Genomic DNA, 20,021 nt, shown 5'->3' with positions numbered 1-20,021 from the left:
CTTCCTTGTTCATGTCCCCACCATGCTTTCACCTATCATTTCCCCCAACCCAGGTTTTAAATTTCCAAATTCATGATGTAATGTTCTTCTATAGCAGGAATACTGGTCCAGCTACTCAAATTCCCTTTTGATGCTGAGAGCAAAAGACACATTAAGTTAAATACTGTGTTTCTATATATTTCTTACTGAACTTTCTAACCTTTGAAAAATAAAGAAAACTAAATATGCTATAGTGACTTTCTAAAAGTCTTTATTCGCATATAGGTATGCACTCCCTCAAGTGACAATACGTAGGACTGCTAATAAATAGTTCTGGCACTAGATATTGCATTGTGAAAGGCATGATGGACATGCCCAGGGACATACATACCATTTCTGTACACTGTGTACCTGCACAAGAAGCTTCTGCCAATTCGGGACCAATATATAGTACATGTAGGTTAAATGGGTGCTGGTACCCCCTCCTGTTGTCTTGTAGATCTGGACACTGTTTACTTCTAATTTGTAAAATGTAAGCGGTGTCGGCAGCAAAAGCCGCCTTCACTTTTTGTCCATTCGGCACTGAAACAATCATAATGTGGATTCCACATTGGACTGGGAATGACTGTTAGGTGCCTTACCTCAGTTTAATAGTAAAGCTAAGAGAATTTAGGGCATCAGAAAGACTATCTATCTATCTATCTATCTATCTATCTATCTATCTATCTATCTATCCATAATATTTGCTTGCACAAAGGGTCCCTTGGTAACTTTGTCTGCCATTGGGCAGACAAATTTCATTAAAACAGTACCTAGTGGCTGCAGCAGCGTCATTATCTTGACAGTTGAAACTACCTGGTGACACTGCTAACTGCAAACGTTGTAGACACAAGTTTGTTTTAATTATCAAGAAAGGCTGGAAATATCTATTTTTGTCACCCACAGGACGTTGACAATTGTATTGCTTTTCTCGTGGGGAAAAAAATCCATCACCCTTTGTTTTAAAAATACACAGTCGTAACAAGGTTAGATGTTCCTGTACTGATCTACTGTATATACACATTAGGGAAATCCTACACATCTGCGTAGAAATCAACTCACTGTAGTTAATATATAGAATATAAAATAGGATGTTTTAGCTGTGGGATATTCTGTTGTAATGTACTGGCCGTAATAAAATAACATAAATAACTCTGTTAAAGATTAGGATTAAGGAATTTACCTTTTTCCTTTTTACCCCAGAGGAAGCCACAGTCACAAAATGATTGTGTCTACATCTCATGGTACACTGCATGATCAGTGTTTTGTAGAAAGTTTTAAGTGGAAGAATAAGAAACATGGAATACCTGGATTATTTGACCCCAGGGTGGATCATTGGCACCCTTTTTCTATGTAACATAGTTATTCTTAGTAATTATTATAACATGAAATTAATCGGAATATAATAATGGCCAGAAAAGAAAAACATATATTGGAAACTGTGTCCCCCTGACACCAGTTGTCAGGGGCCAAATGCCCTATTATATTGGTGGTCAGTATGAAAGTGCTTTCTTAAATTGATTGGTAGTGGGAAATTTCACCCATACACTAGTGATCAGTAAAGATATGCTTCCTTACAAGACTTTCTTCATGAGAAGTTGAGCACTGGGCGTTACCTAATTTCCCGTTTCCACCATAAAAATGGTTAAAGCGTATCTAACCCCAAAAACGTAATATCTTAATATATTACGGCCTACCAGTTCTTAGATGTGGTGGGTGCATGTGCTACAGTTAACATGTGGTGCTACATTTGCTAAGATAAGCTACAGTTGTAATGGGCTGTTAAATCTTTCCCACCTCATCTTCTGCATGGTTCTCTTGCCAGAACACGTGGAGTACACCTTGGCTAAAATGTTGGCTAAAGTGCAGAATCTGCATTTACAAAGCATCTAATCCACATTCCCTTTGAGGGACAATGCCTCTTCAGTTTACCCTGGATACATATTGGTGTGTACAAGGATGCTACTGGTGGCAAGAACGCCCATCTTTCTTAGAACAACAAGCCTTAAACCACAGACTGGGAAAGTTCACAGCCACCTCTGACAGTCAAGAAAAGTTCTTTTTACTTCACCACTACCATCATGTCCACATCAACTTCCACATCCAAAACCCCCAAACTTGGCTCTCTGTCTACCTGCAAGGTCAGGAGCTCCAATTCTTTCAAACCCTCTCACAAAATTTCCTCTGCATGAAGGTTCACCCTCACTTTCCAGAGTGGGATGGCATTTGACACTTGGACAGATTACATCTCGAATGCTTGGGTCTGGGAAGTGGTTTCCACGGGCTACAAGCTAGAGCTTCACTCCCAGCCCCTTTCTGTGTCACCGCACAAATTAACAGACCTTCATCTAGCTTTCTTGGATCTTCTGGATCAGGGTGACATTTTCTCAGTTCCTGTGGCAGAACGGTTTCAGGGGTTTTATTTCAACCTGTTCACAGCTCCCAAACCCAAAGAGGGCATCCGCCCTAGCTTGGCTCTCAAAGCATTAAATGTCCTTATTCATGCTCAGAAATTCTGCATTAAATACCACAGGTCTATCATTGCCTCCATTCACCAGGTAGACTTCCTGGCTTCTGTGGATATATAGGATGCATTTCCTGTGCCTTGCCATAGGTCTACTGTAACTTTCTCTTGTGGCCCTGCCATTTGGCCTTTCTTTTGCACCTCGGGTGTTCACCAAGGGGCTGCCTCAGTATTAGCCCTGCTGAGCTCACATGCCATCCCCATTATGGAATACTTAGACGGTTGAGGAAACAGTCTGAGCAGGCTCTGTTGCACAATGTAGCTTTGACCATCCAGACATTACAACGGTTTGGTTGGATCCTAAAACATGAGAAATTAACACTGGTATTCTAGACACAGCTCAGGCCAGAGTATTCTCCCTTAGGAACAACTAAACTCTCTGATCCCAGACTTCCAGTCTAGCTCTCGAGTCCAGGAGTCGTTCGACTCTCTTCTTTCCATGAAAGTCCTTGGTCTGATGGTAGCCTACTTTGAGGCAGTCCCATTTGCCCTGCTTCACTTCAGACCCCAGCTATGCAAAATTCTGTCCCTCAATGATTTGTAGGGTGAAGAAGCCTGTACTGATTATGGTAGTTGGGTTTTTAGAAATGGCACTGGTGGACTTACTGTACGCCAGTAGGATTATTGTGCCCAGAATTGACTTTAAGGCTGGGTTCACACCTAGGCGTACAGAATATGCGCGTTTGCCGCGCGTTTCGTGCCGCGCGTTTTTACCGCGATTTGTGGTAAAAGAAACGTGCGTTTCCGAGGGATATCCGGCTGTATCCTAATGGATACGCGCGGCAAATACGCCCCAAATAAGCTCCTGTACTTCTTTGGGCGTAAGGCGTTTTGCAGTGCGTTCCTCTGTTCCTACGCACTGTAAAACGCCCAGGTGGGAACCATGCCCATAGGCAATCAATGGTTTTCACACGTTGAGCGTTTTACAGCGCGTGGGAACGCGCTGTAAAACGCCCAGGTGTGAACCAGGTCTAAGGCAACCTTACAAATATTTTTTTCATAAATATTATTGTTTTTTAACCAAAAATATAGTTTGTGTTTTGTTGTCATAAATTAAACCAATTATAGAATAAAATATATACAGTATACTTTTTATCTACAGCGACAGTATTCTTTTATACTAACACTGAACATATTGTGTTTTTTTTTTTTAGTTTTACAGCAATTGCACAGCCTAGATTGCAGGACACACCGGGTGTTGGAAGTGCCTCCCAGCACTGCAGGAATGAGCGCTCTGGCTTATTTAAAACCCACACATGCGTATTGTGCTCTCTCTCTCCATCTGGCACACAACACTGAGCTCAGCTGCTGCTGTGACAGGGAGAGAGCACGCACTGCGCATGCATGGGATTTGAACAAGATGCATCACTCGTTCCTGTGGTGCTGGGAACTTCCAACATTCACTGCATCCTATTGTCTAGGCAGGCTAGGCAGAGGAGGGGGTTTGTCTACATAGGAGTTTTTCTTGCTTGGGAGAGGCCACTTACAACCTACTGGTATGCTATTGCAAAAAAAGCTTCTTTTTTTAAAAAACAACAACTGTGCAGTGTTTTTAGGGCTTGTTCACACCATGTTCGGACCAGATCTGGATGCATTTCTGCAAATGCGGTGCAGTGCATATTTTACGAGTTTCGGTGCAGTTAGTTTTTTTAGCTTAAAATTGGTTTTCAGGTGTAGTCTAGTTAATTCCAGTGCGTTTGCATGCATTTTGTTGCGTTCCAGAGCAAAAAAAATAGTGCATGCAGCATTCCCCCCCCCGGTTGCACCGGAACGGATTGCACTGGTGTGAACAGAGCCCAGCAATACCATAGGAATACATTGGGATGCATTTCAGGTGCAGACAAACAATGTTCTGGTCTGGATCAGGCTGGAGATTAATTTTATGGTACAGGTGAACTAACCCTTTAAACCTTGGTGAATGTCTAATTTAATATGTTACTATAAACACTAAAATATAAGACAAGGTAATCACTTATCGATAGTAAGCCACAGTGGCTTTGCAGTACATGGTGTGTGCCATATTCTGTATACAGTGCAGCTTAAAGTGTATTTCCACTTTTGCAGCCAAATTGGGATAATACCTATTTTATATATGCTACATGTTCTCAGTTACATTAAAAAGGGCTGCTTACATATTACCTGCTCTTTTCTGAAAGATTAGTTTTTTCTGTAAACCAAATTTTCCTCTGGCATGCCTGGGGGGGGGGGGGGATTGTAAATGTTACATGTTTACCATCATTAACCCTGTGCTGGCTGATCTCTTTAATCTCTCGTTAATCATTACTGTCAAGATCCACGCAGCTGCGTGAGTGACAGCTGGCTCCCACTCCCAGCAGAGAGACGATCGGGAAGTGAGCGGATCGGCGGTATGTTTCTGCTCACTTCCCGATCGATAGAGCCCACCTGTGACAGTTTCTTTGTCACAGGTCGGCTCTAACTATGAGGATGTGTGGAAAGCGCTCACCTCATAGATCTCCTTTAATAGACAAAAAAAGAGCAAATAAGAAAAGTTCATTGTTAGGGTTTGTGTACACTTTAAAAAGCAGACATCCACTGCTATAGCAAATTGCTGCTAATTTACATGCTCATATGAATGTTAAAAAGGGGAAGACCTTGCTGAGCATTTGTGACTTCCACCAAGAACCCATAAGTTAAAAAGTCCATTAAAGTGCACATACTGTCATGTTCACAGAGTCAGGCTTTTCATTGTATCAACTCAAAGCTGGTCATTAATCAAGACTACCTACATATTGCGAGAGCTATTGAAACATTGACAAAGGTAGCATGGGCGCATGATGTAGAAGATAACCCATGGATTAGGAACAGCGCTGTTCTATCCTATTCCCTAAATATATTGGCCTATGGTGATCCAGACTACCCTCTGGTCTAGCTAGAATGTCACCTTATGTATCCAGGCATCTTAAAAATTAAGATGCAAATAATTTTGCCTCGGACAGCAATTAAAACACCACCAGAGGTGGCACGGTTGCTAGATGCAGAAGATCATAACCCATGGCATGGTAAACAGAGCACTGTTCCATACTATTCACTGAAAACCTTGCCAAAATTTCCATTTATTGTGTCCAGGCATCTTAAAAATGTATTTAAAAAATGCATAATTTTCACTAACTTTGATATCTTCTTACGGTTATATTTCATTTTTGGATTTTAGTTTATTATTTGCTAAAAAGGGTAATTAGCATACACATTGTGACTATTGTCCACATGCCTAGTGCAGCTCGTTTAGAATCCAATGTCTTCAAACAAGGTTTTCTTCTCACTGACACTCCAAAACAATGCATCCTCAATGTCAATCATCTTATGACATTCTGCTTAATAGAAGCACACTAAAAGACAGTCATTATGCTTTACGCAAATTAGGTTTTAAATTGACTTGGAATTTATTATTTGATAATGGAACTTCGAATGCACCTTTCACTTCTGACATCACATCACAGTTAATGTTCCAGTCCATCATTTTTTGTGAATTGGTTATCACTGAAATGTATTCTTAAAGGAAACCTGTCATCAAGTTTCAGTATTTAGAACAGAACTTAGGAGTAACATCTTAAGTTGAAATGGACATACTGTATGTGCGCTGTGTTTCTTACCTGCCAGAATATTTGTAACTCTATTCTGCTACCCTTGTGAAACTAAACACCTACTATTCTGCATAACCAGCATGGCAGAACTACATACATTTGCAACTTTGCAGGTTCCTGGGTCACCTGGCTGCTGGTCACCTGGAGGTTATCCTTGTGTTCTCTTCCTTCTGTAAGCTGCCTAAGCACTTTACTGTATTTCCCCAGCCACCAGTGACTGCACTACATAACAGCTCAATGCAATGTAAAAGGGGCCGTGTGGCTTATAGTGCAAAACCTTCTTCCTCTGCCAGTCTGAATTTTGTTCTGGAAAATGTGGGCTAATAATATCAAATAGATCTTAGGCAGTTATAATAGTGTTTTTTTCTTAAAAAATAATAGTGTTTTTTCTTTAAAATGTGCAGCTGTCCTTTAAGGCCTTGTTCACACCAAGCGCGGAGCAGGTGCAGAGCAGATCAGTTGCAGACCGGATCAAAGCTGCGTCCAAGGTATTTCAATGGTATTTTTTGCTCCAGTTCACATCGCAGCATGCAGGTCCAGAGCAGGTGAAAAAACTGCAGGAAGCCCTATTTTACCTGCTCTGGAACGCATGCAAACGCATCAAAAATGCATGCAAATGCCTGGAACGCACTGAAAGCCCATACTTTTTGTTAAAATAAAATTTTTTAACCAAAAACGGCCCGGAACGCATCAAAAACGCGGCACAACCCACTGCACTGTGTGTGTAGAACCCTGAGCGGACCTGCTCTGCATTTGGTGTGAACAAGGCCTAAAGCATCCTGTGCTAACATGGTGAGGAGGTAGGTGTGAGCTTACTTCCTCATACTCCTTTACATAGGATATTTCTGTAGGCTCCATTGGTGCTTCAGAAATGGAGACAATAAAGGAATTTACATCATAAGCAACTAACAGAGACCAGTGAGGAAGCCTTTGTTGAGTTAAACATAAGTTTAGCTTTACATAATATTGTGATCAGGTATCACAAAGATTGGGAAAAGTACAAACAGCATAGAAACTCTGCAGTCAGAGCTCAGTCAGAGCTCAGCAGACTGTAATGGGCTCTTCATACAGCTGGGTCTCAGCGTAAACCAGGGTAGGCACCCAAAGGATGACGCAGTACCGTCACTGGCAATGATGAGGTTGCAGAGCAGACTAAGGTCAGCAACTAGCAGGCCGTACTGTACCAAATGATAGGTAGGATCAAGTTCAGAGATGAAGCTGAGGTCAGAAACTGGGTAAGCAGGAGTCCAAGGAGTGGTACAGAGAAAGATTCAAAGGCAGGTCAGGAGTAAACTGGGTTGCTACTAAAAAAGCATACATCGGAGCGCAAGTCGAGTCACAGATAAATTGCTAAAGACCGGTCAGCACTAACAGCGAATCAGGCTGTCAATGAAATAGTTTATAAATATTAGTATTCTCGCTTGTGGATGTCCCCCCCCTTTTTATTTATAATTAAACGACAGCTGCAGCGAAAGACCAACAAAGCTACAAACAATATGGCCACAAGAGTGCTAAAACAATACACTCTCCCCTTATTGTGAAACAGTTGAATAAGACCCCCTAAATCTTCAAGTAGACTCTAAAACAACCCCAAAACACACCTACGTGTGTATACCACCGTATATCAAACGTACACATAAAATACAATAGTTATGGTGAAAAAAATATATTAAACAATGTGAAATAATGTGTGACTCATTAATATTCGAAGATATGCAAATCAATCAGCATAAATCATCAAACAGTGTACATATATAAAAAATGATCAATAATAAAATATATAAATAACTAAAGTCCATATAAATTACAAAACTTAATCCGATCCTCACAGGACAAAGATGACTCATGATCAGTTCAAACAGTGATGAAAAAATTATGAAAAAATGTATATGTGTAATCATATAATCCCAATCCGAAGAAAAAACAATGCTCCCCACTCACCATATTCAAATGGTCAAATCGCATTAATCACAGGACGCTACTTTCCCCAACCAAGTGATGGCTTCCAACAAGTGATGGCTATGAACCAATAAAACGGTCTCCTCCTCACTTCTCATACAAATGGATCGTAGCCTGGATTTTAGCTCAAAACAATAAAAACTTACATCAATAAAAAGTGGATGCAGCTTGTAACCAGGGCAGCCATCAGGAATTTAGGGGCCCCTTACATGGCTTTAGGCCGCCCCCTCAGCCGCCCCCACACTGAGCCAGTCACACTATTATTATACATGTATATAGCTCTGGCATATACCGCAGTGCTGTACAGAGAACACTGAGCCAGTCACATCAGTCTCTGTACAGATGAGCTTACAGTCTATTGCACAATGGTACCAGCTGAAGGGGGACTACAAATCCCAACAATACATTTATACAGCAATGCAGAACAGTATAAGAATTTGGCTCAGGGCTCAGCGACCCGATGGACGCAGGGCTCAGCGACCCAATGGACGCAGGGCTCAGTGACCCCATGGGCACAGGGCTCAGCGACCCCATGGATGCAGGGCTCAGCGACCCCATGGACGCAGGGCTCAGCGACCCCATGGACGCAGGGCTCAGCGACCCCATGGACGCAGGGCTCAATGACTCACTGGAGGCAGGGCTTAGTGACGCGCTGGACACAGGACCCACCTGAGTGACCCTGCATAGCCAACCATAGATGCTGCATAGCCCATCAGAGACTGTCTATGGTGGGCTGGTCAGGGCTGCATCCCCTCCCAGCTCCTCTTACCTGCACAACAGGCGTCCTCTGCCGCCGGACTGGCCGGAAGTGACGTCACTTTCGGCCATACCGACATGGGACGAGCAGCGTTGCTGATGTGGCCCCAGCTTGTCTCGAAGCCGCTAGAGAGGCAATACTGGGGCCCTGCGCTGCTAGGGCCAGGCCTTCGCCGCCAGTGTGGGGGCCCGGCCGCCTCTTCGCCCTTCACGGTTGGCCGATACTCATGTAAGGGTCCCGGATGGGCCCCCCAGGCTGCATGGGCCCCTTACATGAGTATTGGCCGTATCCCCCTGATGGCGGCCCTGCTTGTAACCCACAAAGGGGTATATCTCACAATATTCAGTAGACGAATAGTCCTAACGCAGCTCCACAATGGACGAGCGTGTACATTGCTGCTATCCTGTTCATTCCATTGTGGAGCTGCGTTAGGACTATTCGTTTTGGAGTTATTTTTCGTTTTGGAGTTATTTTTCCCCCCATGTAAACAAAAAAGCAGTTTTAAATAAAAAAAATAAGAGTGCTCATAGATATACAGTAGGAGGTTGACTACCTGTACAGTTCTTGCATGATTTGACACCTCTGCTTATGTTGGGTGCAACAGTAGTAATCAGAACCGGTCCAATTAATGTATTTCCAAAAGACTGGTCAGTCGATCCAGCTGGATTAGCCGACTGCAAGAGATGGTTATAACCTTTGTTAGCTATTGTGCCATCTGTGTCCCATTCGGGAGATTTTCCTTCACAACCTGTCTGATAGCCACAACAAATCCCTTCAAAGTGAAGGAAATCCCCGGTGAGCAGCAGGTCACCAGAACTATTATCTCCATTGGAAGATTTCCCATCTATTCCTGTTCTGGTGATAACCCAAAATTTGTGACAGCAAGACAGCAATAAAAACCTCATAGGTGTTCTGATCCCTCTCCACTCTTTCCAAAACTAAAAATGGCTTCAGTTGATGAATTATCTTTAGCCTCCTTAGTTAGCTTTGTTTATGTCTGACTCTTCAGTTTGAGTATCAAGGGCTAGAGGTCACGTGACATTTGACTGTTGGTGCCCTTTCAATTGTCTGTCTTCATTGTCTTCAGTGAGTCAAACTCAGACAAAGTAAGTAACACTAAGTGAGTTTAAAAATATAAATCCTTCATTAATCTCCACAGTTAGGACAATGTAAGATTGAGCATTCAGATACTTGCATATTCCCAGTTGTGATTGGTTCAATGTGCTCAGCTGTACAAGATACGTGTGCAGATGCCAGCTCGTTACTTATTAACACGGGTTACTATGGCAGCGTATCGGAAAGCCGGGCGGCGAATCATTACACACTGCTCGGCTTCCTGATTGGCCAGGAAGCAGGCTTCATGCTCCCTCGTCACACCAGGTGATGAGGACGTGTAACGACTCAATGTCCGGCTTCCTGATTGGTCGGGGAGCTTGCCAGTCAGGAAGCCAGACGTTGAGCCATTACCCGCTCCCCGTCTTCCTGATTGGCCAGAAAGCCATCTCCATACTTCCTCGTCACCTGGTGACGAGGAAGCATGGAGCCAGCTTCCCGGCTAATCAGGAAGCCGGGCGGCGAGTCATTATACACCCCCTGGCTTTCTTAATGGGGCTTCCGGTATCGGTATTCAGTATCGGCGAGCACCAAAAGATATCCATACTCGAACTCGATACCGAAAACCCAGTATCGGTGCATCCCCAATGTGCGCAATGTGTGGTTAATAAATATTAACTTAAGAATTATATTTTTTTAGCTTCTAATAATTGACATGGGTGTTTTAGTGCCAACAATTTCAGCACACAGATATTCTGCCCTGTTAAATAATAAATACAGTTTTAATTTAACCACCTCCCGTCCGCCGATCGTTGAAAGACGGCCGGACGGGAGTCTCCTGGATGCGGGTGGGCATCTTTAGACGTCCTTCATGCCTGCGCCCGCTCGCACGTGTCCCCTGGCGCGCACGAGCCGGGAAAGCGCCTGGATTTTAAACGGCCAGCGATGGCAGTTTACATACAAGCAGTCCGGCGTCTGTGAAGACGCCCGATCGCTTGTATGATGGAAGTGACGGTGCGCTCCCCCCCCCCCCCCCTCCTTACCTCTGGTCGCCATCGCTCTCCCTGCCACCGTGATCTCAGGCGTCCATCCATCACGGGCGATGTAGGCCTGTGCACTGAGAAAAATTTACACACACCAAACAAACAAGAAACCCACAAAAAATGTTTTAAGTCCCCCACATACTGTAGATGCGCAAAAATGCGTTAGATGTGAAAACGACGATTGCTCCAATTATGCTGCACGTGTTACATATCGCCGCAAACGTCGCAATGAGAGCAATAATTTTAGGGTCATCAATCACTGATAACACTAAACTGATGAGCGGTAAAATATTTTAAAGCGTCGCCTATTACCAATTTTGGCTATGGTTTTTTTTGCGATTTGGCGTGCGCGTGCAATTTTAAGGCTTGACATGTTTGGTGTCTATTTACCCGGCATGATCCCGCCTTTTATATTTTACCAAAAAATTGGGTAAAAATAAATGTTTCCTAAAATAATAAAGGGAAAAATATTCTGTACTTTTTTGTTATATAGTAAAAAATAAAAACCCCAGTAGTGATTAAATACCACCAAAAAAAGCTCTATCTGTCTCCAAAAAAATGGTATAAAAATCATTCCAGTACAGCGTTGCATGACGGAATAAACGTCAGCCAAAGTACCGCAGCGCTCAATACTGAAAAATGGCCTGGACAGGAAGGGGGTGTAAACACCCCAGTCAGCAAGTGGTTAATAATAATAAAAAAAGTTATAGTTACTGACCTGACCCCTTAAAGTGAACACGTGCAATGCACCTAGCAGCACATACCTTTTGTTGAGCTACAGAGGGCGAAGAGGGGAAGCCTAGTTTAGTAGGACCCTCTACTGCACTGTACCAATCAGCCAACAGCAGGGAGGGTGTGAGTCATATTCTCTTCCATACCTAGAACCACCCACCAGATGTTTCTCTTCACTGTGGCATGGGAGGCAGCAAATGTGCAAATGGGTAGATAAGGACGTAAATAACCTTGTTGCTTTGTCCTGCATGTGCAAAGCATAGGTTCCGAACCTTTTATTCTTTTTTTTTTATTATTCTTTATTTATTCAAAACAATGTTGTACAACAATGAAGGAAAACATTTTTTTTGTCAATAGCAAGAAATAGATACTACATTTGCTCAGTGATAAATACTATCACAGCATAAATGGCATACATTTCTTTACAGTGTACCAGTTTTTGAAAGCTAAAAAGCTACTCTAAGCTACTCACCCAAACAATTATAAAGTCAGCAATAATTGCTAATTGCTCGGAGCAGAGGGTGGATAAGTGGTATATGTTGGGATTCCAACATGGTCCCTTGATGACTACATCAAATGCAGGCAGATACCAGGGTTTTTGTTGCATTTGAAAAAAATATGTTTTCTGGTGTAATCTTAATCAGTTTAAATATGAAACATACATCACTTATAGAAGCTGTTGCTATGAGCCTGTTCTATCATTTCTGGTTAGTTTTCTGCTTTGAAATCATGATGCAAACTATATGTCTAGGAAGCATGGGGTGGAAGCATCTAACACCAGCTCAGAGGCCATTTAATAAAGTTAGTAAAGCTGGCCATACACCTATAGATTTATCTGCAGATTTTCTATGGTCAGATGTAAAAAAGTGCAACAGATACCTCCATCTACGCTAAACTGTGTGGATGGAGGAATCTTCCACTGGGCCAAGCTTCAATATCTTGCTAGTCAGCCCCGCTAACTGTCAAAATATCTGAACAATCTGACTGGATGCAGCCATTGATCAGATGTTTTAAGAGCCTTCGGGGCTGACTAGCAAGATACTGAAGCTTGGTCCAGTAGGAGATTCCTCCATCCACACAGTTTAGCATAACTGGAGGAATCTGTTGCACGTTTTCCATCTGACCATAGAAAATCTGCAGATATGTGTATGGCCAGCTTAAGGCTAAATATGTTGAGCTTTACTGGAAATAAAGTTGCTGCCCCAGAATTCAGCTCTAAACCTCATTCACAATGGGCGATTTGTGATGCCTGCAGCAGGAACCTACTGATTCTTATGAGAGGAATCCCAGATGTACCTTTTAGATGTGGCCGCTGTACCTTTTTAAGTTAATGACTAGGTGACAGTGGACGTATCTTTCCTGTGTCCAGGGACAGTGATCCATTCCAAACCATATGTAATCGTATCACATGCAGACTGACACTTACAGATGCGTTCGCTGTCATCCAGTCATTAACTTAAATGGGTACAGTGGCTGCATCTAAATGGGACATCGGGGAATCCTGAGGCAGGAATCCCAGATCGCCCAGTGTGAATGAGCCTTTAGTATTTTTAAAAGCTTTTAGGAAACATTGCATTAGATCTTTTTGTTCAGCTAAACTAGTCATTCAGCTGAATCTCAGTGTTGCTGCTGAAGTTTGTATTAATAAGCATTTTATTAACAGCTATGCTCACATTTTCATACTCATGCCATGCTATGAAGTGAAACAGTCTGTTTCAGTTTGGACTTTTACAGGTCTGTTTACAAAGAATTCACAGGGCCCTTCGTCTGTGAATATCTGCAAATGTTCCTTTTGTCTGATTATTGGCAAAAACGACTGTTCTTAAAGTGGACCTTTACACTCAAAAATCTAATTCTACCAATGCATCCCTCTATGTATGATGATTAATAATAACATACACATGTCAGGTGTAAAATGCTGTGATTATGAAATACTTACACTTGCAGAGCATTCACTTCCTGCTTTGAAAGGGCAAAATGACAAAGCAATGCACACTGGGAAATCTCATCTGTAATCTCACAAGACCTCAGGTAAAGGCATTTTTCTCCCCTGAGATGATAAGCATGGTCACATATTTAGTCACATGTGCCAGAAATCAAGGAAGTAAAAGGAGAGCTAGTAAGCTGCCCTTAGTAAACATGGCCACTGTCAGAAGACTGGGGAAGAAAAGACAAATAAGGTATGCAAAGGATACAAAGCCTGCAATTATCTAGAAGTATGTGTTTGTAGATTGTCATTACTAAACATTTCTAAAGGTGTGTTTGTTGTTATTTTAAAGATATGGGTAAAGGTCTGCTTTAATATAGTTTATTTCCAGGTCGAATGTATTGTCATGTAATACTGCATTATAACCACTAGATGAGCATCAGAAATAAATACTTATTTGCTATGCTCCTTAGTTCCATCTATTGGCCATAAGCAGAACTGTATAACAATATATTCTGAACCTGAAAAGAAAACATATTAAGAATTAGGGTTGCACAGATACCAAGTACAGTACTCGGTACAAGTACGAGTACATGTACCGATACTTTTGAGCTCCAAGACTACACTAGAGAAAAATTCAAAAATTAGGAGGCAGCTGTCATTTGTAAGGAGCACACGGAGCTCCTGGGATTTGTGCATCTCTGTTTTAATGTACGATTTTGTTATTATAAATATAAATAAAGGGATGCACAGATACCAGTTTTGCGAGTACTGGTACTTGCTGAGTACTTACAAGTACGAGTACTGATACATTTTTGTTTATTGTCATGTGACAGTTTTTCTAAAACAATACAGACTAATGATTTCAGGACAGTGGTGGAGAGCCAGGTCCCAGCTGCAACCGCTGCAACCCTGGTAGTTCTCATGAAAATGCCAAGTATCTGCACTGGTACTCGAAAAGTATCTGTGCATCCCTATTAAGAATGTTCATTTTTGCCATTAATCGCACAAAAAGAACGTTCACAAATATGTGCAGGCAAAAGGCCCTGCAAGTTGTTTATAAAGAGACCTTAGTATGTTTGAAGAAATAAATGAGCTACTATTGTTGACATCTGTGTAAAAAGGCTGCTTGCCTGGCTGCCATACTGATCCTCTGCCTTACAGACCTTATTATATTGCCACATATGAAGCAAGGGAAGTCAAGGCTTTGGTCTGCATGCCTGTTCTGGTTCATTGCCTAAAGTATTAAAGCCAAAGGATCAAATAGGTTTCTTTGAAGAGCTCCACTTGGGGAGGGGAAAAAAATAGTACATATAAATACTGTGTATTCTACATGCTGTTATTTGGTTGTCCATATCTGTGGATGGCAGCCCAGTGTAAACTATGCTGCAGTCTTAATGTGTCCTGCTACAATAATCCAGTTTATAGATTGGTAAAGTTACATAATAGCATTGTCTATTGGACTGCCTTCAAATAGTTAGTAGGCTACTTGCTTTCTACAATAATAGGTGCATGTCATTGTTCTGTGTTGCAGCAATGGTTTTTTTTTTTCTTCCGAGGCAGTAAGTGGGTCTAATATGGAGTGGTCTCTCTGTTTATAACCAAACAGTCTCTTTCTCTGTCACACATTTTGCATTAATATTCAGCTCCCATCACACTCTCTCTGCAGTAATTCAAAATCTGTCAGGCAGTAGAGAGAGGAGGGAGAGAGTGAAAGTGAGAAGGAGGGAGGAAAGGAAGGAAGGAAAAGTGAGGGCAAGAGAGAAGGGACAAAATGAAATGATGTAGTAAGACAGGTAGACACAAGGAGAAAGATTAAAAGAGAAAGCTGGGTGATTACATTTTCCCGTTAATGAACAAACCCAGGGAGTGGAGGGAGCACTACAAAGAGAAACACTGAAGAAAAATATGATCACATAAAGATAATTGACAGTAGCAAGGTCACTAGAAAAGGCTTAGGGATGTTCAAAATTTTTAGGAGCGAAATGCAGAAGTATGGAAAAAGTATGGAAAATGGAATATCAGTAGGCATAGAGGGATGATCAAATCAAACAGGGGTCTGAAGGAAAATAAAAATAAGGGTTGAAAGCAATATAATAGAAAAAAATCAGATGCAAAGGCTACCTTGTTAAACTGTGAGATTTAAGAGCTCTAGATGTGGAATAAAAACATGAGAGATTGTGAGAGATTAATCAGGGAGGAATAGGAGTGAGAGCGAGGCCAAAGAGATACGGCTAGTGATAGGAAACGAAGGGCTGCCTATTGATCAAGGTGAAGATTGGTGAGTGGGGGGCGGAGGTTAGCAGGTCTGGGTATTGTAGAATGCTAGGGGGAGAGAGAAGCATGAATGGACAAACCCCCCTTCTCCTCCCCTTGTCCTCCCTCCTCGCTCTCCCCCTCCTCTGCTGCTGACAGTTTAACTGAAACGGCAAAAGAACAGGGAGAACTGCAGACAGCCGTGCTTTCCATCATTCTCTTCATCTGTCTCTTTTTACAGTCCTTCCATCCCTCAGTCTCCATCCCTCCTTCCTTCCATCCTCCTCCTTGTGTTTCAATCCTGCTCGTCTCTGTGTATTTTTATTTATCTCCCTGTCCATTTCTCATCAGCCCTCTTCCGCTACCCTTTCTTTTTCCCTCTGGATTCTTACTCTTCATCATTCTGATGCACTGTGTTCTGTTCCTGTGCCCTTCTCTATCCCTTTTCTGTGCCCTTCTCACAATTGCCTTGTCTATATCCTCCATCTTACCTTATCGTATACATCACCCTTTTGCCTTGTTGCTTTCTTTCTCTGACCTCATTTTCTATCACTGTTGTGGATTTGCATGGGGTGGGAGGCAAGGGAGAGGTGATTTAAGGGCAAACAGAGTACAAGATCACCCTCACTAAGGTGGGGGCTTTATGTACAGGAGAACCAAGCTTGATAAGATATTATTGAACTCAGAATGAGTTGGGGGGAGTGTTTGTGGCCTGCTATGGAAACTTGGGGGCCCACAACAAGCAGCAAGGGTCACTGTCCACCTCAGAGTTGAAATGTCAGTTAGACTGTGGGGCAGTTATGAGCTACCAACCTCCCAAATGGCACGCCCACCTGCACTCAGCACCATCACCTATGTGTTTGTTTACAGCCCCGGGCCCCTGGATATGAGGAGCACCGGCCCTAGGGGGCCAAAAAGGAAACTGTACAGCGCTGTTCCTGGAAGAACGTTCATAGCAGTGAAGTCATACGAACCACAAGGACCTGGGGAGATCCAGCTCAACAGAGGGGAGAGAGTAAAGGGTAAGTGTGAGGTTCAAACTGTTGAGTTTTGGTAAACCATGGTATACAGAAATTCAAAAGATAGAAGAAAGTGTTTGGTGAATGTGATGCACATAATTGTGGTATCCGTAACTACACTAGACACATGTCATAAAAATCTCTAACTGTCCACTTACAGTATAACTCAAGTTGCTTGGCAAATTTAATACTGTAAGGCAGTGCTGCAAAATATTTAGCTTAGTGAATAGCATTTCATTTTTCCCAATTGTGCCATAGAATCTTGAAGTATCCTTTGTGTCCAATGTCTAATAGTGAATGGACGCCATGAGAATTTTATAGGCACCTTTATTTATTGCTTTACATTGAGTCACCATCTTCTACAGCATATTGTACATTTTTGGGCCACATGCAATTCTTTCACTCATTATCTGCAGCCCTCAGCTGGTTTAGTAGAGTAGCTGAGCCCCATCTGTGCTCCAGCTGATGAAGTTTACACTGCGCTGAATATGTTTTGCACCTGAATACTTCAGGAAATGTTTTATGGTTCTTTTCTCTGGGATAAAATGTTGTAAGTCGCAATTAATGCTGTAATATTAATTACCAAAGTACCATAATCTTTTCTTTCTGGAATTGAGTACATGTGGCACTCGGGAGACATAATGTGACCCTATGAAGATTTATTTAGAGCAGTTCAGCCCACTGTTTCATTTGAGTTTGACATACCTGTTGTACAGTATTTGGAACCATTTACAGCAGACCTTGCCCCCAGGGAGGCTTATCATAGGGATATGAACTTACAGTAATGCCAGTTTGCAGTTTGAGCAGGAGGAAACGTATCATACGGACTTCTTGCAGTCTCGAAGGGTGGCATTAGGTCAGTTTCCTATCTTGCCTCAAGGCCCCCAGCTGTCTTATCCTATTACTGACACAAACTTGCATTCTTCTACTATTTTACAGTTAGCCATAGCAGTAATGAAACAGCCGGATAGGGATTGGGGCATTGTTTTAAATCCAGCTGCCTATCAGTATTATAGTTTCCCGGGTTGTGAAAGAACACCAAGATACCTACAAACTGTAGGAGAGCATGCAGGTTTCATGTACTATGCACATTAGCGGGATTCACCGGGCAAAATTACCAGGCCCTGAGCCGCAATAGAAACAAAGCTTTAACATACAGGGTAAGGATTTTCATTTTGGCCCCATGACTGTCATTTTCAAAGTTCACTGGATTCAACTAAAAACAGCTGTCACTTTAAAAAAAATAAAGAACCTTATTCTTGAGTTCACTAGTGCTGTGCAGGGACATGGTGCTAACAAAGTTCACCCAAGACCGTGCTAAACTGTTACTGACAGACACCCCTCATGGCCAATCAGCTGTGCCATAGGCATTCCCTGGCCGTTCGTGATGTGTAGTTGCAGGGCCGCAACTGATTGGCCAGGGAGGGAGGTGTGTCAGTGACAGTTTTGTACTGGCTTCAGTGAACTTGGCTCACACCAAGCTAGCACATCACTAGTATTCACGTTTTTATTTTAACCACAACATGTTAAATATAGCTAGGTGAACACAGTAAACTGTACAAAGACCCCCATAGCAAGCAACAAAAACCCGAAGACAGTGGGAAAAAAGTATAATCCAGTACAGACATGATAGATTATATACCATATAGATCGTTTATTACTACCTTTATAGATTTTTTTTGCTGTGTCCTGCCTTACTGTATGAAACTTGTTTGAAAGATGGACATTATGCTTTAAAGCGAAAATCATGCTTGTGCACCCACGTAACACACATAAGCAGGGGTATCATAATCAGGAACTGAGTTAACTTGAATATTGTTGCCTGGATTTTAGAGACACTGCATGACTTGTAGTATTTTAACAGAGACAGAGATGTTTGGTGTGTGTATTACAGAAGCCACGTCCCCTCTCCTTTGAGGTATGTGTATCACAGGGTCCCCTTGCTGCCAAGGTGTCTGTATCACAGAAGTTCCCTGCCTCTGAGGTGTATGTATAACAGAAGTCCCTTCCCCACTGCCTCTGATGTGTGTGTTACAGAAGCCTGACCATCTCCCAGTTCTGAGGTGTGTGTAAAATGGAAGCCGCTTTGCTATGGTATGTGTGCATCACTATCCAGTCTGCTTGACCCCTCCGAAATGACTATGCGGACACTATATGAGGAGGAGATTAGTAGCTGCAGTCCCGGCCCTTAAAGTGATCACTATGAAAGGTCCACACATACTGCAACAGGTTATGTATCCACATGTGTGTGGGTCATGTAACATCACTTACTTATACAAATGCCTTAGGTGGCTTATTGCCAGTAAGTACATTGTTAATGCCATTCATTGTGTTTTTCAACTGTCAACAGCTACGGAATGCCCACTCCATTGAAACACTCTTGACTCATAGACACTTCAGACTGAGTCAGATTTTATAGTCATTATTGATTCAATTTTCTAAATTATACATTGTGTTATTACATACAACACACTAGAACAGATGTTCCCTATGTCTACTGTACTTTGTGGTAGAAAAGAAAGCTGTACAAGTTCCCATTATGGTACATGTTACAGAATGGTTACAACCACATTTGCTTGGATTAGATGTTTTATGCTTGTTCTATTAGCTGTGCTTCTTGTGTCTACATTCTGTGCATTTTGTGAATCTGTAGTTTCATTTTATTTTTATTTTTTTTCTTGCAACTTGTGTTTGGTTTTTTCTTTTTAAAAATGGTATAAAAGTTTGGCTTTTAAATGTGAGCTGTTTTTTTATTGGAATGTTTGGAATATTGTGAGTTTGTTGTTGAATGTTTATGTTTCTTCATCTCTCATGCTTTGTCTCATTGGCTGTTTTATTCTCCATGCTCCATTGCAGATGCTCTCGTTCATAACGTAGGTAACTATCACTCTTTTTTCCACGTGGACAGTGTCACTCATCCTATCTGTGTTTACCTCACTACTCCTTGTCCTTGCCCCATCCAAGTGTGTTCCCTTACCTTTTAATTGCCTTTAACAAGGACACTTCTTAGAAAATCAAAAGGAAACTTCCATTTGGCTGGGTGTCCTCTTCATGTCCAGGCATGGAGAGGTCCACCTCCTGCAGCCATAAGTAAATGTAGGAATTCCATATTGCTGTTGTTTACGGTGGTT

General features: G+C 42.1%; 1 protein-coding gene across 3 annotated transcripts in view; it reads left to right on the top strand.

Annotated features, from left to right (window-relative positions):
- The window catches only part of SHANK3 (SH3 and multiple ankyrin repeat domains 3), a 281,977-nt gene that overhangs the window by 175,139 nt on the left and 86,817 nt on the right, over positions 1 to 20,021 (top strand). For all 3 annotated transcript variants that reach the window (XM_018564419.1, XM_018564418.1, XM_018564420.1), the window contains one exon: positions 16,742 to 16,893. In XM_018564419.1, the coding sequence (XP_018419921.1) occupies positions 16,742 to 16,893 (152 nt within the window). The remainder of the gene's footprint in view (positions 1 to 16,741; positions 16,894 to 20,021) is intronic.

Source organism: Nanorana parkeri, unplaced genomic scaffold (genome assembly GCF_000935625.1).
Source record: "Nanorana parkeri isolate BGI_ZX_2015 unplaced genomic scaffold, ASM93562v1 scaffold749, whole genome shotgun sequence".
NCBI lineage: Eukaryota > Metazoa > Chordata > Amphibia > Anura > Dicroglossidae > Nanorana > Nanorana parkeri.
Note: the sequence above shows the minus strand (reverse complement) of the source record. Positions and strands in the feature narration are given on the sequence as shown.